Here is a 21624-nt window from a genome sequence, read left to right on the forward strand (position 1 = left end):
GGCTGAAGACGGCTGATAGCCAGAAACCGGTCCTAGGATGCTTGATTCCGGTCCAGGAAAGACATGGTTTGGCAGTTCGGGCTGAACTGTTCCCATGAGGCACAGGGTCAAGACTGATTTGCATATGGTCATGTCTGAACTGGGGTGGTGTGGAGTGCAAAACAAACGATGGATTTAGGCCCAGATCTCTGTACTGGGGTGAATGTATGACATTGTTCTGCATTTTGTCCATCAACTGTTCTTTTTGCATTTGTCACCCCGAGTGGGATGGATATGCTCAGACGTGAGTTCCCTGCTCTCCACCCCACTGAAGTCAAGCTATCCTGGCTGAAGACGGCTGATAGCCAGAAACCGGTCCTAGGATGCTTGATTCCGGTCCAGGAAGACATGGCTTGGCAGTTCGGGCTGGACTGTTCCCATGAGGCACAGGGTCAAGGCAGATTTGCATATGGCCATGTCTGAACTGGGGTGGTGTGGAGTGCAAAAAAATACTGGATTTAGGCCCAGATCTCTGTACTGGGGTGAATGTATGACATTGTTCTGCCTTCTGTCCATCAACTGTTCTTTTTGCATTTGTCACCCCGAGTGAGATGGGTATGCTCAGACGTGAGTCCCATGCTCTCCACACCACTGGAGTCAAGCTATCCTGGCTGAAGACAGCTGATAGCCAGAAACCGGTCCTAGGATGCTTGATTCCGGTCCAGGAAAGACATTGCTTGGCAGTTCCGGCTGAACTGTTCACATGAGGCACAGGGTCAAGGCTGATTTGCATATGGCCATGTCTGAACTGGGGTGGTGTGGAGTGCAAAAAAACAATGGATTTAGGCCCAGATCTCTGTACTGGGGTGAATGTATGACATTGTTCTGCATTCTTTCCATCAACTGTTCTTTTTGCATTTGTCACCCCGAGTGGGATGGGTATGCTCACACGTGAGTCCCATGCACTCGACACCTCTGGAGTCAAGCTATCCTGGCTGAAGACGGCTGATAGCCAGAAACTGGTCCTAGGATGCTTGATTCCGGTCCAGGAAAGACATGGCTTGGCAGTTTGGGCTGGACTGTTCCCATGAGGCACAGGGTCAAGGCTGATTTGCATATGGCTATGTCTGAACTGGGGTGGTGTGGAGTGCAAAAAAACGATGGATTTAGGCCCAGCTCTCTGTACTGGGGTGAATGTATGACATTGTTCTGCATTCTGTCCATCAACTGTTCTTTTTGCATTTGTCACCCCGAGTGGGATGGGTATGCTCAGACGTGAGTCCTATGCTCTCCACACCACTGGAGTCAAGCTATCCTGGCTGAAGACGGCTGATAGCCAGAAACCGGACCTAGGATGCTTGCTTCCGGTCCAGGAAAGACATGGCTTGGCAGTTCTGGCTGGAGTGTTCCCATGAGGCACAGGGTCAAGGCTGATGCATATGGCCATGTCTGAACTGGGGTGTGATGGAGTGCAAAAAAACGATGGATTTAGGCCCAGATCTCTGTACTGGGGTGAATGTATTACATTGTTCTGCATTCTGTCCATCAACTGTTCTTTTTGCATTTGTCACCCCGAGTGGGATGAGTATGCTCAGACGTGAGTCCCCTGCTCGCCACACCACTGGAGTCAAGCTATCCTGACTGAAGACGGCTGATAGCCAGAAACCGGTCCTAGGATGCTTGATTCCGGTCCAGGAAAGACATGGCTTGGCAGTTCGGGCTGGACTGTTCCCATGAGGCACAGGGTCAAGGCTGATTTGCATATGGCCATATCTGAACTGGGGTGGTGTGGAGTGAAAAAAACAATGGATTTAGACCCAGATCTCTGTACTGGGGTGAATGTATGACATTGTCCTGCATTCTGTCCATCAACTGTTCTTTTTGCATTTGTCACCCCGAGTGGAATGGGTATGCTCAGACGTGAGTCCCATGTTCCCACACCACTGGAGTCAAGCTATCCTGGCTGAAGACGGCTGATAGCCAGAAAACGGTCCTAGGATGCTTGATTCCGGTCCAGGAAAGACATGGCTTGGCAGATCGGGCTGGACTGTTCCCATGAGGCACAGGGTCAAGGCTGATTTGCATATGGCCATGTCTGAACTGGGGTGGTGTGGAGTGCAAAAAAACAATGGATTTAGGCCCAGATCTCTGTACTGGGGTGAATGTATGACATTGTTCTGCATTCTGTCCATCAACTGTTCTTTTTGCATTTGTCACCCCGAGTGGGATGGGTATGCTCAGACGTGAGTCCCATGCTCTCCACACTACTGGAGTCAAGCTATCCTGACTGAAGACGGCTGATAGCCAGAAACCGGTCCTAGGATGCTTGATTCGGTCCAGGAAAGACATGGCTTGGCAGTTCGGGCTGGACTGTTCCCATGAGGCACAGGGTCAAGGCTGATTTGCATATGGCCATGTCTGAACTGGGGTGGTGTGAAGTGCAAAAAAACGATGGATTTAGGCCCAGATCTCTGTACTGGGGTGAATGTATGACATTGTTCTGCATTCTGTCCATCAACTGTTCTTTTTGCATTTGTCACCCCGAGTGGGATGGGTATGCTCAGACGTGAGTCCTATGCTCTCCACACCACTGGAGTCAAGCTATCCTGGCTGAAGACGGCTGATAGCCAGAAACCGGACCTAGGATGCTTGATTCCGGTCCAGGAAAGACATGGCTTGGCAGTTCGGGCTGGACTGTTCCCATGAGGCACAGGGTCAAGGCTGATTTGCATATGGCTATGTCTGAACTGGGGTGGTGTGGAGTGCAAAAAAACGATGGATTTAGACCCAGATCTCTGTACTGGGGTGAATGTATGACATTGTTCTGCATTCTGTCCATCAACTGTTCTTTTTGCATTTGTCACCCCGAGTGGGATGGGTATGCTCAGACGTGAGTCCTATGCTCTCCACACCACTGGAGTCAAGCTATCCTGGCTGAAGACGGCTGATAGCCAGAAACCGGACCTAGGATGCTTGATTCTGGTCCAGGAAAGACATGGCTTGGGAGTTCGGGCTGGACTGTTCCCATGTGGCACAGGGTCAAGGCTGATTTGCATATGGCCATGTCTTAATTGGGGTGGTGTGGAGTGCAAAAAAAGAATGGATTTAGGCCCAGATCTCTGTACTGGGATGAATGTATGACATTGTTCTGCATTCTGTCCATCAACTGTTCTTTTTGCATTTGCCTCTAAACTAAGCGTGCCTGTGACCGAATCCGGCGAGCAGTGTGCCCTAAGCTGCAAGCTACCCCTTGGAAGAGGGGGGGAGACGGGTACTGGAGACGGCTGCAGTGTGCTAAGACCCCGCCCCCCTCCATGCGCAACCACAAATAGGACGGGGCCTGGCTTATGCCTCCTGCCACACAAACCCCCGCCAGCTGGGGGGCGGTACCGTGTCCTGTGACACAGCCCGCGGCCGAGGACAGATGAAAGAAGGCGGCCTGCTACCTGGCCGGAGCGATGAACCTGCAATCACGCTGACCCCCCCGATGCTGGGGTTAGAAGCAGAGGGGAGCCGGTAAGATTTAGATTGGCCCCGAGGGCCGGGCATAAGATGCGGCACCTCCGAGCACATATTCGCGTAGAAGCGCCACCGTGCGGCATGAGGGCAGTTGCCAGCACTAGCAACCCGCTGGCCCTGACGCGGGCGAGTGTGCCGACCTCCGCCTCCGTCGGCTCCCAATGCAAATTTGATTTTTCCCAATTAGCGCTCTTTAACCAGAGCCTAGCCCCGCCGCCCCTTACCTGGATGGAGGCGCCCTGGTCCCACCCTGTCCTGCTCACGTTCTACATACGTCCCCCCACACAACTCAGGGAAGAGGGTGCATGAGTGCTCGATGTCTTCCCCACGTCCCCCCCAGGCCTCGGTCTCCCTGGCCATCATGGCCTCGACAATTGGGCCCCTCCGCTAGCCCCAGGGCCTAAACAAAAAACCTTGCCACCCCGCATGGCCCGTAGCACCCCTGTGGGGGGCAGAGGCCTGCTGTACCACATGACCAGCTCGTGGTGTGGGGTGGAGGGGGAGGCCAAGCCCCCGAGAGAGAGCCGCGACCTAGTCGCGTGGGGTGGTGGGGAGACCCTGAAAGAAGGCCCTACCCCCGAGAGCGTGGCTTCGGCCTTGCCGACGAGGCCTGAAGCAGCTGCTGCCAGCGAGACCACAACCCTTCCTGCCCCAACACCCGTCCCGCTCCCTAGCCCCCAAACACCCAAGGTCCCGTCAAGAGTTAACTGAAATGGGGCAAGGTCGGGCTGGAGCTGGGACAGTGCCCCTCACGGGCAATCAATCAATCAATCAATCAATCAATCCATTTATAGAGCGCACTACTCACCCGTAGGGTCTCAAGGCGCTAGGAGGGGGGGTGCCTTTACTGCTCGAACAGCCAGGTCTTAAGCTTCTTCCTGAAGGAGAGGTGGTTCTGGGTCAGGCGTAGGTCGGTCGGGAGGGAGTTCCAGGTCTTGGCGGCCAGGTAGGAGAAGGACCTTCCTCCTGTTGTCGCTCTTCGGATGCGGGGGACGGCGGCGAGGGCGTGGCTGGTTGATCTGAGGTGTCGCTTGGGGATGTAGAAGTTGATTCGGTTGTTGAGGTAGCTCGGTCCTTGGTCGTGTAGGGCTTTGTGTGCGTGGGTGAGGAGGCGGAAGGTGATTCTTTTGTTGACGGGGAGCCAGTGCAGGTCTCTCAGGTGCCCGGAGATGTGGCTGTTTCGTGGGATGTCGAGGATGAGTCTGGCTGAGGCGTTCTGGATCCGCTGGAGTCTCTTCTGGAGCTTGGCAGTGGTTCCGGCGTAGAGGGCGTTGCCGTAGTCCAGTCGGCTGGTGACGAGGGCCTGGGTGACAGTCTTCCTGGTCTCGGTGAGGATCCACCAGAAGATCTTCCGTAGCATGCGCAGGATGTTGAAGCATGACGAGGAGACGGCGTTGACTTGTCTGGTCATGGAGAGGGAGGAGTCCAGGATGAAGCCCAGGTTGCGTGCGTGGTCCGTCGGTTTGGGTGCGGTTCCCAGGGCGGGGGGCCACCAGGAGTCGTCCCAGGCGGAGGGCGAGGAGCCCAGGATGAGGACCTCCGTCTTGCCTGAGTTCAGTTTCAGGCGGCTGGTCGTCATCCACTCGGCTACGTCTTTCATCCCTTCGTGCAGGTTGGCTCTGGCGGCGGCGGGGTCGTTGGTCAGGGAGAGGATCAGTTGGGTGTCGTCGGCGTAGGAGATTATGTTGAGGTTATGTTGGCGTGCGATGGCCGCGAGGGGGCTCATGTAGACGTTGAAGAGGGTAGGACTCAACGAGGATCCTTGAGGGACGCCGCAGATGACTTCGGTGGCCTCTGACTTGTACGGTGGTAGGCGGACTCTCTGTGTTCTTCCGTCGAGGAAGGAGGTGATCCATTCCAGTGCCTTCTCCTGGATTCCGATGTTGCCAAGGCGCTGTACTAGGGTGCGGTGGCAGACAGTGTCGAATGCCGCGGAGAGGTCCAGGAGGATGAGGGCCGCTGTTTCTCCGTTGTCCATCAGGGTTCGGATGTCATCGGTGGCGGCGATGAGGGCGGTCTCGTGCTGTGGTTGGCTCGGAAGCCAGACTGTGAGGGGTCGAGGGATCCATTCGTCTCGAGGAAGGCGGCCAGCTGTTTGTTGACGGTCTTTTCGATGACTTTGGCCGGGAACGGGAGGAGCGAGATGGGACGGTAATTCTTGAGTTCGGTGGGGTCCGCTGTAGGTTTCTTGAGTAGAGCGCTGAGTTCGGCATGCTTCCAGCTCTCAGGGAAGGTGGCGGTGTCGAAGGAGGTGTTGATAATGTCCCGCAGGTGGGGTGCGATGACGACGTCGGCCTTGTTGAAGACGTGGTGAGGGCAGGGGTCGGTTGGAGATCCGGAGTGGATGGAGTTCATCGTGCAGATGGTGTCTTCGGTGTTGATCGGGGTCCAGGCGCGGAGGGTGGTGGTGGGTGGCGTTGCTGCGGTTGTGACGTGCGTCGGTTGGATGCTGAAGCTGTTGTGTATGTCCGCGATCTTGTTGTGGAAGTAGGAGGCGAGGGAGTTGCAGAGGTCTTGCGATGGGGTGATGTCGTTGTTTCCGGCGTTGGGGTTGGAGAGCTCTTTCACGATGTTGAAGAGTTCCTTGCAGTTGTGTGCGTTGTTGTCCAGACGGTCCTTGTATGCAGTTTTCTTGGTGGCGCGGATCAGTTGGTGGTGTTTCCGGGTGGCGAGCTTGAGGGTGGACATGTTGTTCATTGTTGGTTCCCTTCTCCATACTTTCTCGAGGGCTCGGCAGTTCTTCTTGGAGCTCTTGGAGCAATGCCCACGTGGTGGAGCCCCTGCTTGGGCCGGGGAGGAGGTGGGGTGAGACAAGGCCCGCATTGCACTAACCTCGTGGTCCGATGCGACCTCGATGCAGCAGCTACCAAATGGCGTCAGGGTGAGGGACAAAGAGGCCGCCAGGTGGGCAGGGGAAGAACTTATACCTCTCACCTTCCCCCACCTCAGCCGGAAGTGACAAGCGGGACACCAAAGGGGTCTCCGGACACTAGGCTGTCCAGTGTGCCATCCTGTGGCGCTAAAGGGCCGCCCTCTTATGAGGTTCCCCTGCGGGGACGTCGTTGGTCAGCCCACATTGTTTTGTACTGCAGCGGATGCTGTCGTTCAGTGTGTCGATGTACGTCCCTGATGGGCCTGCTTGGTCTTATTTCTATTGAGGCAGACGGAATTTCGGGAGGGAAACAGCTAAAATAAAGCCAAAATCGGGAGTCTGGCGGCTGGATCGGGTCTATAGGCATGTTTGCCTATGTTCTAGTCTTGTGCGAGTCCTTCTCTGGGAAGTTGAGGTGTGCACCCCCACGTCTCTACCTCAGCCCTTGGCACGTCTGTGCCCCCCTTCTCAAACCATAGACTTCACTTCCTGTCAGAGTACCAGAGTAAAGTCCCTTTGCTTCTCAGCGGAAGAAGGGCAGCGCTTGCGTAGCACCAGCCGCGGCGCCGAAAGGTTATCTCCAGCCCCCGATAATTGCCGGCCTCGAGTAGGCCCGAGCAGCTCAGCCACGCCGGCGGTCAGAAATATCAACATGTCAAGATGGCGCGGAAGAAGGGGACGCGGCCATTGTTTCATTATCCAAAGGAATACATTAGCACGTCTAGGCCTGAGAGATCACGTTATCTGCAGCGCCTTCGGTGCGCCAGGCTACGGAAGCCATCGAGGGGAGAGTTATGCTGCGGGAGGCGCACTTTTGTGGGAAGCGCGAGTTTTAAGGACATGGCCGCGGGTATTGTCTCAATTATCAACAGGAATACATTAGCAGTCTTAAATATTAAAGGTCATGGCCGCCCTTTATCTTGCGTGCCTTCGATGTGCAGGTCCAGGATAAGGAATGGAGGCTAGTCACCTGCATGAGAAGAGGGGGGAGTTTGTGGGGGGGACACTTTTGTGAGATGTTCTCCGTAGATGGAACGTTGTCTCAACCAATGTATAATTATCAGTGCGCAGCCAAAAGGTTAGAAAAACCTGAAAGGTCACGTTGTGGTACCTGAAAGGTCGTGTGGCGCCTGTTATCTACTGTCCCTTCTGACGCATGAAGTGACGAAAGCCCACTAGGAGATGGAGAGAGAGCGCACCTTTGGAAAGTTGTGGACTCTATAAAAGGTCTAGTAAAGGAAGGCGAAGTAGGGCACCACTGACCGCAGCACTGAACCGCAGTGTAGAAGGCACACGGGCAGGTGAACAGCGGCACAAACAAACCTCCGACCCACACCATGCACAAGTTCCTGCTGGTGGCAGCCCTCTGGTTGCTGGCTGGAGAGCAGGGTGTGGAAGCCGAAGTCCGGAACCCTCCCTACGGCGTGAAGCTTTGTGGGAGGGAGTTTATCCGCGCCGTCATCTTCACCTGTGGCGGTTCCAGATGGAGGAGATCTGGGGGCATGATGACAGGTAGTGTATTTTATTTGCATTTATATAGCACTTACTACCCATCATGGCCAGCCATTGAAGCACTTTATGGCAGGTAGCACGCTACTCCGGAATCCAAGGTTTGTGGTTATTCGTTATTTTTGCTTATTGGAATTCGTCTTGTCCGCTCAGTAAACTGTTCCATGCATTTTCTTAATTTATTTTGTGGCTAGAGTTACTGGTCTTCATTAGTGTTAGTTCAATCAAGGAGGGTCTGTGCAGTGCTTAATTTGTAAAAGATTAAGTGCAGGTGCCCAAAGCTCTGCTCTGGCGGTGCTATTAAAATTGGTGCCTGGAATTCCAAGGCTTTGCAGACTTGAATTCACCTCAGGCCTCTTTAATCCACTGCTAGACACCACAGCCCCTTTATCTCGCTCTTGCTGGTCCCTGGTTTCACCCTTTGTATCTTTTTTTCAATCGTTTCATTTCTCCGTCTTTTCACTTTGTGTATTTTTTCCGGTCTTGATTGGGGTCAGTATCTGACGAGGGAAAATACGTACAGGCCCCCAAAAATGAGTGCTGGTAGCCCCCACCAGCAGCCATGACTCATATTAAGCACTGGTGGGGAGTAGACAGACTAGGCAGAGGTCTGCAACCTTTTCTATAACAAGAGCTAATAAAGTAAAAAAAATATCAGCCCGAGCTACTACTATTATTAGTTTTGTAATAGTGACCACATCAAACAAGATGACATTAGTGGCCACCTCATGCTAGTAAATAATAAGTTTCCTCAATGCCGCATAATTTATCACTCAAATATCAGCATTAAATATAACGTGTATTTGTAAAGTGCTAATTTACCCCATAGAGTATTTTGGCTCTGAAATAACATGTTTATTGGTAATCAACTGAATGGTTGCAATTGTTGAATTGGAAATTCAACTGGAAATTCAACCATCTTAGACAAACTGCCAATTATGTGTTCTGAAAATGCACACATTCTCATCTTATATACATGCTTTTGAATTTTGATATACATATATTCATTCAGCAATGCAAAATATGCTAATGTAATGAATTGGGCTGCACACAGGAGAGCTACTTGCAGCTAGTTTGAGAGTTACCAGTAGCTCACGAGCTACTAGTTGGAGAAGTCTGGACTAGAGGGTGTTAGATATTGTTTGATTAAATAGGCCACATTTTCATGCATGCGTTTACAATGCATGCCTTTGCGGGATATACAACAAATGCGTCATTACCACGCATTCCATTACAACGCAAGTTGTTACAATGACTTGTTTTAGGGAAGTGCTGGAGTTTGGAATGGTATATTTTACTATTCCAACTCCAGTCTTGGCAACAGTAGGAAAGGTGTTGGATTTAAAATCCAACACTGAGGGCCCGATGTAGGTAATTTCGATTTACCTACTCTTAAATACCGAATCATACCGATTCGGTATTTAAGAGTAGGTAAATTTGAAGTAGGCAGATGTAGGCAATTTTTCTTTTTAAATTACCAAATCTGTATTATTCGGTATTAACGATTCGTTAAATACCGAATCAGTATTTGCCATTGATTCCTACGGGCCTTGAAGCCCATAGGAATCAATGGCAAATACCGATTCGGTAATTACCGAATCGGTAAATACCGAATCCTGCCAGGGGGAACGGGGTGTCACTTTGACACCCTGTAGCACCCCAATGTCAGGCTTGTGTGCCATGTGGCACACATACATGCCCTAAGGGCATGTCTGTGTGTCACATGGCACAGGTGTACATGCACAGATGTGCATGTACACCTGAATTCGTTATTTACCATGCAATAGTATTACATGGTAAATAACGAATTCTGAGGGGCCTGTGGCACTGTTTAAAGCGCCACCTACATCTGCATTTAACGATTCGGTATTTTTACCGAGTCTGTATTTACCAATTCAGTAATTTTACCGTTTCGGTAAATACAGATTCGGTAAAAATACAGAATCTGTAAATACATGCCCCCTACATTGGAAAAGGCATTTACCGGTCGGTAACGGCCGAATTCGGCCGTTAACGACCGGTAAATGCCTACCTACATCGGGCCCCGAGTTCCCTAAAGCAAGTCTTTGTAATGACTTGCGTTGTAATGGAACGTGTGGTAAAGACGCGTTTGTCATAGTTCCTGCGTTGTAATGGCACTGCGTTGTTCTGACAGCATTTTAAACACTGTTTCCCTGTTTGATTGCAAGGAATGGTTACACAAAAGGAGAGGTTGTGATTTATGAGGAGAGGTGTTGACAGTTAGAAGAAATATAGTAGGGAGTGAGGCAGGCAAGCATGCGACAGAAGAGGCTGCACTCAGGTATCGTAAGGTGTGCAGTAGCATGCATGCTAACCCTCCCGATTCAGGCGCAAGTCTACTGATTTGAAGGCTAGTCTCCTGCCTCCTGATTCCTGCTTGCAAATGCCCGATCCCTTGGAGGGCTTCTGCCCTCAGGGACTGATCTTGTGTGACTCTGAGTACATACTGCCAGTAACCTACGTATGCAGGCCAATGCACATTTTTTTCCGCTCTCTGCTTGGGACAGCGCTTCTCTGTGCTCCTAACAGGTAATTAAAAGAAATGAATATTTGCATTGCTCTATCCGATCCTGCAGCAGCAGTTGCAAATCCCATACATGGCAATAAACCTGATTCAGGCCTCAATAAAAGTAAATAGGAGAAATACATTCTACTGATTTTTTTTTAAACTCCCCCTTTCATCTAAAATGTTGCCATGTATCGAGTAGTGGGAGTATAATTAAGGTGGGTGTAACTACGTCAGTCTGTTATAATTGTGTGATATTTGAAACTTGATTGGTGATGTGTGTATTTATGTGTTGGTGCATGGGTATGTTTGCCTCAGGTTGTGTGTAGGTCGGTGCATACATTTATAGAATTGTCGGTGTGCGGTGGGAGTATGAGAAATAATGTGAAGGTGTGCCTGCATTTAGTGCCAGTACATGCTTCTGTGCATCTGTCCAGTATGTCTGTGTGTCGCTGGTCTCTTTTTGTGTGAGGTAGCATGTTTGAAAGTTATTTGAATGTTTCTGTATGCCGGTATGTCCCATTGTATGTCTGCATAGGCATACGAGTGGGGAATTGTTTATCTGTGTGTTGGGAAGAGAGAGTGCTGAATCCTCTGTGGATTTATTTATGTAATGCTTTTAATATTTTAATTTTTAATTTGCACTTTCAGTAAGTACATTCTTTTTTCTTTCAGTTTTTCTTACAACCACTGCATCTACTGAATGCAAGTTTCAAATCAACCCTCAAAAGTTCAACCCACTCCCTCCAGTGCATGGTGGATTTAAATGCATCCGACGAGGCGTCTCTGTCACCTCGTGTATATAAATCAAACATCGCTAAGTGCATTTGTGCTGGGAGGGTTGGGGGTCAAATAGAAAACCGAGGGGACTGTCTTCCATCCTCAACTTTTCGGTCCATGTTAATGATATCTGTGGTCATTTATCCTATTTCCAGGGGATTTTGGGGTCCTGTATAGGCATTTCACAGGGATTTGGGTTAATGATTTATCATCATTACAGGGAGACCTCGACCCTTTGCTAATTTTAGTGAGATCTGGGGCCACCCTTTTGGGATTTTAAGGAAATAAGGAGCCAGCCTAGAGCTTCATGCGACAATAGTGACTTGTCTACCCTTTCTCGCAGTTTTTTTTAAATCCCCATAATGTGAGTGATTTCTCAATGTATTCACTGAAATATTGCGCGCTTGGCATGAAGCCTTTGTTTAATTGGTCACCATGTTATACGTGTTCGGTTATTTCAGAGTGTTTCAGAGAGATGTGAGAATGTTTCCAATATTGAAAGGGAGATATATTGGTTTACTGTTTTAAACAGATATAGTTTCCTTTCAAACTGGCATCACTGCGCTCAATTTACTGTCCATAGGTGCTAATACAATATATGTAACTACTAGGAATTGTCTAGTTTTAAATGTAAACATTGCAATTAATAAACAATTCAAATATCCTTTATTGTAATTGCCATTGGTACTGAATGTACTGTTTTTTAGTATTTAATTGCGTTTGAGAAATGGTGATTTGTGCTGGGCCTGACATAAGTCGGTCTCTTACATGCCGTCTTTTTTTCGGGGTACTTGTCCAGCTTTGAGGGAGATTTGCAGTGACTGGAGGTAGAGACCGGCGATGGATTGATGACATTTTTTTTGCATTTGTGTTTTGTATTTTTAAGTGCTATGTTATACTGCTCATTTAGAAATCATTGCACTGTTGTGTTAATGATGCTTTGTGTCCTCACCATAGGAACTGGCACATTATTTATACAAATAGCTGATATTTATTTCCTGGTAGTTCCTAATGTAAGATCTAGAATGTTATTCCTCCCCAATATCTGATGTTTTCTTTCCTTTTTTCCTCTTTCTTTTTTCCGGATTTCTATTTTCATAGCACCCTCCACCCCAGGCTCTCTCTTTAAGACAGCCCTCAGTATAGGAGGCAGTACGTTATTGATTGCTTGGTTACGCTCTGAATAGAGGCGGTTTAAGGCATGAGTAAAGCGCGCAATAGTCCAGGGCGCCATGTCCCAAAAGGGCCTCCTGGGAAAGAGAACATTCTCTCTTTTTACATATCTCACCCATGTCTTTCTGTATCTCAATTTCAACTGTTTCTGCATGACCCGTCTTGGAAAGTTTAGTGTATAATTCAATATTGTTTGGAATAATGTGGGTTTTGATTAGCAGAAAATGGGCAATAAAATACAAAGTTATTCTAAGCAGGGACCGCCAAATATGTTTTGACCAGATCCCCCCAAATTACCTAAAATGACACCAAGCTCTCAATTTAGGAGATGGCATTAATCACCAACATCTCTTATTGGTCCCAATGGTCTCTGTGTACTAGAAGGCATCTTATTGGTCACAGTATCTGTTAGACATCTCCATTATGGGGTCAGTAAAGAAAGTGACAGGCTACTGATCACAAATCTCTGATATTTGCTTTCTTCTCTCACACTCGCTCACTCTTTCTCACTCCTGTTCTCGCTCCCTCCCTCTCTAACTTTTCCCTTTCTCTTTCGGTACTCACCTCCCTGTCTCCTCTTGGTGATCCTCAACAGGATATATGTATAATCTGGTGGCTTGTCTTTAGAAGCAGTCACAGGTCAGTCTCTCACTTTGCTCCTATCTCTTAGTTTTCTCCTCTCTGGTGTCTTAGACTCTTGCTGTGTTTCTTATAGCTCGTTGTGGCCTTAAGCATTGCCGGCGTCACGCTATTGATCCCCAATATCTAACATTGTCTCTCTTCCTCATATGTTCTGGTAGCTCTCAAAATATGATAGGGAGGATATGTTTTTAATCCTATTTGTCAGTCTGTGTCTCTCTCATATTATTATCGCTCCAGGACAGGAGACGATATCGTCTTGATCACCGAGATTGGATATTTATATTCTAGGGGGGATACGTATGCAAAATGTTATTGATCCACAATGTTTGATTTTTTTGTTCTGTAACTCAGTGTAGGAGAAAGCATGTTATTGATCCCTAAGAACTGATAATTATTGCCTGGTGGCTCTCAGTGTAGGCGACTGCGTGTTATTGATCCCCAAGAACTAATATTTATTCCCTTGCAGCTCTGGGATTAAGCAATGGCATGTTATTGATTCCCCATATCTGATACTGGATTTTTGTTCAATGTACGCCTCAGTATTCATCCAATGCCCTCTTCTTTCACACAATGCTCTTGACTGGAGAGGTTATGCTTTAGATCAATCTCTCTTTCTCTCTCTTTCACTTTTTCATTCTCTTAGGGCGAGATGGACAAACATTAGGAATACCGATTTCCTAATTGCTATTCTCTCCGAATTGCAATTAGGAAATCAGTATTCCTAATGTATGAAAGTTTTTGAGTTTCATTTAGGGACTCCTTGTGGGTCGCAAATTGACCTGCCTCATGAATATTAATGAGGTAGGTCGCAGTTTGTGACCCATTCGAGATCACAGCTATCACAGGGACTGATGGCCTGCTGAGGTCAGCAGACCACCATGTCTGTGATTGCTTATCAGTAAAGTAATTTTTTTTTTTAATACAGCCTGGTTTCCTTAAATGAAAACCGGATGTGTTAAAAAAGAAAACAAAATGCAAAATGCGATTTGGTAATAAGTTACCGAATCGCATTTTGTACACTTGGAGCCTCATGTATCAACATTTGTAATAGCGATTACCTAATAGCGATTTGCAGCGAATAAAAATTAGGTAATCGCTATTACAAATGTATGAAACTCCAAGAGTTTCATATAGCGATTCATAGGGGGTCACAAATCGACCTACCTCATTAATATTAATGACGTAGGTTGCAATTTGCGACCCCCTAGGAATCGCTAAAATCACGGGGATGTTGGCCTGCTGGAGTCAGCAGACCACCATGTCCATGATTGCATGATTGCTTTTAAATAAAGCAATCTTTTTTTAAAAATGCAGCCCATTTTCCTTAAAGGAAAACGGGTTGCGTTTAGAAAAAAAATGAATAGTTCACTTTTAATTTTTAAGAGCAGGCAGTTGTCCGTGGGACCACTGCCTGCTCTCAAAAAAGTTTTTGCATACATTCACGAAGGGGAAGGGGTCTCTTGGGAACCTCTTCTGTTTGCGGATGGGTTACCACCAACTTGAAGTTGGCGGTAAAATGCGAATGTTTTGCGATCGCATTCATGGTCAAAAAAACTCATACGTATTGTTACGGTTTGGTATTTGGAAGGTAGGACCTAAACACGCCCTTTAAATACTAATCGCAAACCCATTTTGCGATTTGGTAACAAGTTACCGAATCGCAAAATAGGGTTTGATACATGTGAAAAGCATTTTTTTGCTTTCGCAAACCGGCCGATTCTAAGAATTGGCACATTTCGCGAACGCAAAAATGCTTGATACATATTGCCCTCAGAAAAGGATTCTTTCAGTCGCAAACGGACTGAAAAAATACTTTGTTCATCTGGCACCTAGGGCTTCAGTAAAGGATACACCATCCTTGAAATCAGATATTTACTTTATGGAAGGAATGAATATAGGAGCGAGAGGTTATTTATACCTATTGACCCCTATTTATCTCCTGTTGGATATCAGTTGTGGAGAGGAACACATTTTTGGTCTCATATATCAAATACTTGTGTCTTAGAGGGGCACAGTAACGACACAGAATGATATAAATCACTTTACATTTATACTTGTTACCTGTTAGGGCTAAATATGGAAGACTACTGAACCCATATATGTAATGAATATGTACAATATGTACTGAACCCCAACATGTGCTTTTCTTTCTCTCTTTCCCTCATTAGCGGACCTTCTCGATGGTCTCACTGGCCCTGGTACCGCAGAGTCCGAGGAAGGCCTAGCGATCGACTGGAACATGGCCGGCTTCTCTAACAAAGAACTGGGTGACTATGGAAGTCTGCCGGCCTGGCGAGAGCTGTTGACTGGCTCAGTGCGACAGAGTCAAGGGCCTGGCGGGGTATCAGGCGAAGGACTGGGCTCTCTGCGACCCTCAGAGCGTCGGGGACGTGATGTTGTTGTGGGCTTGTCCAACACCTGCTGCAAGTGGGGATGCAGCAAAAGTGATATCAGCTCCCTGTGTTGATATCCGGAGTTTGGGCCTAGGGTAGACCCATGTCTTCACTGGAAGCAAATGCGGGTTCCCGCCTGTATATCCCTTGGACTCATATCTTGGCTGTGAATTTGAAGTTGTCTTGTGTTGAACACTTTACAACCCTGAATTAAAAGGCTACTTCAGTAAACAAAGTGTGTTTGTGTCTCTCTCAGCAAAGGAATTATTGTATCCCATTGTACCTTTCAGCAGATAAATACAGGTGGCTTCAATGTCTGTCTTTATTAGCAATCGAGTAAAACAAGCATTGACAATGCCATTCAGTCTAGCTTATAACTGAAAATGTTAGCCAGATCAGATTTGTCGGCCTTGCCAGCTTTTCTTGATCCATCTTCTGGGACTTTAAATCTGTCAAAAGCTTGCCCTTGTTCACCAATGTTTTATTTTGGGGTTTCGGCTGAGATGGGGTGTATCAAGCACGGTTGCATGGTTAACCCCTTCGCTGCTGCCGTCGGCCGTTGGACGTTGCGCGAGCTACCTCCCTGGTGCTGCGCACGTCCAACGGCCGACGCGGCCGCACCCGTTTCTTCGAACGTTCAGCACTGGCGCTGAACGTTCGAAGCAGCAAACGGGTTAAGTGTGAAATGCTGTTTAATGGTTAGGTATTTGCTAAACAGCCATACATATATTACAGCCTTTAATCCAACACTAAAGGACATTCCTATAACCACCCCACTTAAGCATCCTAGCAATAACACTGCCCTAACCAAATCCATCTCAGCTTGCCGAGTCCCCATATCTGCAACTCGCATTCTAAATGTCACATGTATTCACCTTTCCTTAGCCCCCTGTTACCATGTCCCTTTTCCCCTCACTGTTGTTTTCCGCTTCTCATTCCTATAGTGTCTTCAGTCCATTCCCAAACCTATATTAGTTACCGCGATAATGTCTCCTCTAATACTGGTGCCACATCTTCCCTTATTCCACCTAAGTAATGCTTATTTTCTAGGAAGAACAAATGCACTCTGGGGCATATTACCAACAACTAGCGAAATTTATCGCTAAATGCGCTTAGCGACTTTTTTTTTATCGCTGCCTATCGCTGGATATTTTAGCGGAGAAAACATGCAATTAGCAACGTTTTTCTCCATTGCGCTAAAATATCCAGCGATAGCGGCGTAATGCGAGAATATCGCTGAGAATATAGCGATATTCTCGCATTAGCGACGAAATGCTCTTAGCCATGTCATCCACCTCCCACTGGATAACATGGCTAAGAACTGGTCAGAGCAGGCGTTAGTTTTTGGCGATAGCGGGAATATTTCCATCGCTACGCCAGCCATGTGAATTGGCGATAGCGACGTTTTCGACTGCTTTCAGTCGCTAACGGTTTGGGTACGCCCACTTTGCATGTCATTAGCGATAAATATCGCTGACATGCAAAGCGGGACCCAAACCGCTCACTATCGCCTTCAAGCTGTCGCTAACTGCTGTTAGTGACAGCTTTATAATGGGGCGATAGGATTTTCGCCGCTTCGGCCGCTAAACCGGCGAAAAGTGCCTATCGCCCCCCTTGATAATATGCCCCTCTGTCCTCTCGAAATAAGCTGTAATCACAAGCTGCAATGTGTGCTGTTTCTTGCTGTATACCTGCAGCTGCACAAACACCTCTAATTTCTCTGTTAAATTTAGTGAGCGATGATCTGGCTTGATCGACCCTCTTCACATCCTCTTGTGAACTAGCTCTGTACAAGTTGAAGGCATACTAGCCCATAACCTCTTAATCTCCCTTAGCCGAGACAGGCCATTTTCCAGTAGAGGACTACCATTACCTTTTGGCACTGAACATGTCCGCTAACTTCAGCAAAGACTGGCCCTACCTCATACTCTGTTCACTCAGCCAGTGCATAGATATCCACCTTTCGGTCTGGCCCAGTTGTTTACTGAATGGACTTGCTTATGCTTGTTCCCCATATTATGTATGAGTGTCCTGTAATCCAGGCCTGAATCATTCTGCCCTTGGGGGACAGGGTCACATGGTGAAGCCTAAAGACTAGCAAAGCAGGGAAGCTATTTTTGTAAAGAAATACTCTTTACTTAAAGTGGCTTTTTATAACCCTCTCACTGAAACATTCTGTAAAAATGGAGAACACCCCTCACCCACATTAAGTAGCATGCTTCATCATAGAGGTGCTCTTTCACCAGCACAGAGCTCTTGTTGAGAGTGAGTGTCTCTTGGATATGAGAAGGATCGAGGGTAAGCTTGAAATTGTATTAACAATCGAATAGGATACATACTGCAGCGTTGTTACTCCTCACATGCCCAATTCCATATTATACAAGTTGAAAAGCTGAAAAGAGAATGGGTAGTGTTAGGACGCCTCCCTAATCTCTGTTAAATGGTCAACATGTTTCTGCCCTTCCCAATATGTGACAATATCACTGGGCTTTCATCAGGACCAAATTGACCTTTCTGTGTAATGCTACCTACCCTATATTATGTAGTATCTAAAATGAGATGCCAGCCAATCTTCAAGGACATAATTTAGAGGTCGTCAGGGGTCCCCGCTGTCACTCCTGGCTTGCCCCTTGCAATCCCTGGCAATGCCTTTGCGATCCTTGGCCTCAAAGATATCAAAGGCAGTGCAAGGAACATAACTTAAACAGGGCTCTCTAAGGGTTATTTACTTTCTGTTGCCTGCAAGGAATGTGGACATTTGTCTGTTTAGTAAAATATGCTACCGTCTTACACCATTTATGACCTAGTGGCTCTCCTTTGAGTTGCCCCTCAGATTACTTTGCAGACTGTATATTATGGTACAAGAAATACAGAAAAACAAAAAGTAACAAACTTGCAAAAACGCGTCTCTCTGTGTCTGGCTGTCCCTGGTTGTCTAACGGGAAAGGGAAATATAGAAGAGGCCAGGGAAAGAGGACCAGGGAAAACTGAAAGAATGGAAGAGAGAAAGTGGACACTGCGAAGAAACAGGTGAGAGGCAGAAAGACAAAAAAAGGCACATATGTGTTTGTGTATGAGAGAGAAAGAATACAGATCTGAGATAGACAGAAGACAGTTGTGAGAGAGATATAGGAATGCCAGATCTGAGACAGGTGAAGGGGTAACAGAGACACAGAGACATGCATGAAAAAGTCAGGAGACAGGCGAAAGGTTAATGCAGAGAGGAGGTGATGTAGGCCAGTGAGAGAGAGGTGGCAAAGATGCATTCTGGTGAGAGTCAGCTCAGAGTGAGCGGGAGAAAGAGATTTTTTTTAAAAAGAGACAGACTACAAACAGACAACTGAGGGAGTTCGGGGAGGGTAGACAAATGGGAAAGAGAGATTATAGACTGACGAGATAGATACAATTAAGAGACAGGTGATAACGACACAGATACGAGAAAGTTGAAAGAGAGGGCAAAGAGGGATAGACATGTAAGAGACAGAGTGAAGTGAACCAGGCTTGTTATAAAGAGACACCTTAGAAAGGGAGGTGGGGAAGAAAGGCCATGTGAGATATGCGAGAAAGCAAAAGGTGAGAGAGAGGTGGAAACCAGGTGAAAGTAAGAAGAAAGAGATAAGTGAGAAATGTACCTGAGGAGAGACATGTCAGAGTTGATAAACAGCGGACAGATTAGAAACAGATTGTTAATAGGGGAGAAAGGCAAAAAAAGATAGATGACAAAGAGTCAGACTTTGATGGGAAAGGTACAACTGAGAAAGAGAGGGGGAGACAGATGAAACAAAGTCAAATGATTTAGAAGGATGACAACATCGAGAAACATAAGAGGAGAGAAAAAACAGCAGTTAGGAGGAATAGGGCCAGGGAGAAAGGTGATATGAGAAATGAAGCAAGGGAGAAGACAAAGACAGAAGAGTACAAGGGAGATGTGAAGCAAGAGCTGTGCAGAGAAATATGTAACAGAAATGTGACAATTGAGAGTGATTTGAAATGAGAAATGGAGAGACAAAAGAGGGAGACTGGGCAAGTAAAGCAGTCATTTTCTCTTGGAAATAAATGTAATATAGCATATTATGGTGGTTGTACTCCACTGTAGCACGATGAAGAATGCTCAAGCATTCAGTAGTAGTGCTTGGACACTTTAGGCTTCAATTGCGTATGATCACCTTTGGAGTACGATGGTGGTAAATGAACAGGTGATATATATTCCTATGTCATTCTTAATCCACCCTACTTAATATATAGGAGTTATTTATAACAGGCACTGCACTTATTTCATGGGTAAATTTCAGTGACATCACTTCCTAGGATGACATCAGGTCAAAGGTCAAATTATGTCCCTTCCTGAGTTGTCACTGGGGTCAAAGGTTCCGCTACCCCTTGCATTTTGGTAAATTGACGCCCATGAACATGGCCTTTGTTAAGAGCAGAGTGAAAAAGGCACCTTCATCTATAATACAGGAAGAAAACGAAAGGTGTAGCCCCCTCTGGAGCTAAGATAGGAACCACACTTTTTAGAGAACTTACACTATGGGGAACCTATGTACTAAGATTCAGTTCACAAAATGCTGTCACAAATTGTACATTCCCAAAAGAGAAACTTGGTTTTATAGCAGCCTGAGTTCCTTCAAGGAAGTGGCGCTGCTTTTTCTGTTTAGGGAAACTTCAGAAGGAGCAGACAGTGGAACCCTGGAGCACTGCCTACACCCCTTGATGCCACCAACCCAAACCTTTTCCAACTCATAAGAGGGGTTTTGTACATAATCAGTATGTATTTTGAGGTCACAAACTCAGTAAAATTGTGGATAACACAGTTTGCAATGACAAAATCATAGCGTACATCAGGTCCTACGTTGTTAAATAATGCTGAGCCTTACATCATTGCTATCCTCTGTGGCATAGTTAGTGAGCTGTGTGATCTCTTGGGTGTAAGCAGGTGGACTGTTATTTGAGGTGGATGACTACCGGCCTCATGGAATAATCACAACCCTTGTCAGGGTGAACCCTCAAAGTCACTAAATGACCCTGAGCTGAACCCCCTGGCAATTAGGGCACAGATGGTATTAAACCATTGACCATAATCACACATGAAGACCCTCAGATATTGAAGGTTTCTGAAGAACCTGCTCCTTTGTAGGTGTTATTCTAGTTCACAAAAACAAAATAATTCAAGAGCAGAAATGTCCTCACAGAATAAATAGAGCTTACAAGCCTGAGGCCTGCAACACTAGGAAAGTTGTGTATAACACAACTGAATAGTTGAGTTATTACCAGCTCTTACTTAAAAAAATAACACACATTATACAGCACATGGCCGATAACCATTGAATAAAATGGGGATGGATGCCGAGTCTATAAAAGTAGAGAAATGCAGTTAAGTATTGTTCATCAAGCAGTAGGCGAACAATAAAGCTGAACAGCGCTTTATGCTGGATTAGTTGCAGGGCCAGCCTTTAGCATGGGCGAACAGCTGGGCCCAGGCCAGGGTGCCAATATTCTGAGGGGCACATGAAGCTGTGTGCATTAAGGTTATTTCAACAGCAGCACTCCAGTCATCTAGCTCATGTCTCGTCTGTGCCCCAGTGGGCTAGTTTCTGTCTAATTTGCAAATATAAAGTGGTTTGCAGGTTTAAAGTGGTTTTAATACTTAATTTGTACTGTGGGGGATGTTTTCTTACACCTCATTAGCCCCCTTCCTTGCCATCCCTTCATCCTCTCACCCCTGCTGACACACACCAACACCCTCATCAGTGTGAGGCAGCAAAGCTATCAGTGATTTAGGTGCGCTGGAGGAGGTCCAGAGATGTTTGTGTTCAGGGGCCAGTCACTTCTCAGCCAGGGACTGACCAGTGAACACAAAAGGGGCCCGTGCTGCCTCATTTAATTCAATATACACAGGATAGATTAATTCAATAGCACTACCAATGAAACAAAAGGGCCCCAAATGTTCAAGGGCCCCAAATGTCTCTCCGCCCAGGGCGCTATCTCAGCAAAGGCCGGCTCCGATTAGTGGTATGTGTTTGCTGCATGGCAGTTGAGGATGTAGGTAAAGGCAAGCGCGGCTGGCTTTGAATCTGGAAAACCAGGTTGGCGTCTCGGCAGGAGGCTCAACAACCTGTGATTCTGGGTAAATCACTTAATCTCCCTGTGCCTAAAAAATTAATGTGCCCTTCTCTAATGCAACTGGTGCTCATGTAAAGCGCTGTTACCTTTGGGTCGAGTTTGTGCTA

The 21624-nt window shown here is 47.1% G+C and overlaps 1 protein-coding gene across 1 annotated transcript; it reads left to right on the forward strand.

Annotated features, from left to right (window-relative positions):
• Positions 1-7658: 7658 nt before the first annotated feature.
• RLN3 (relaxin 3) lies at positions 7659-15605 on the forward strand. Its single transcript, XM_078658224.1, has 2 exons — positions 7659-7882; positions 15170-15605. The coding sequence occupies exons 1-2, from the start codon at positions 7708-7710 to the stop codon at positions 15466-15468; spliced, it is 474 nt and encodes a 157-aa protein (XP_078514350.1). The 5' UTR covers positions 7659-7707; the 3' UTR covers positions 15469-15605.
• The last annotated feature ends 6019 nt before the right edge of the window (positions 15606-21624 follow it).

Source organism: Lissotriton helveticus, chromosome 1_1 (genome assembly GCF_964261635.1).
Source record: "Lissotriton helveticus chromosome 1_1, aLisHel1.1, whole genome shotgun sequence".
In the NCBI taxonomy this organism is placed as follows: Eukaryota; Metazoa; Chordata; class Amphibia; order Caudata; family Salamandridae; genus Lissotriton; species Lissotriton helveticus.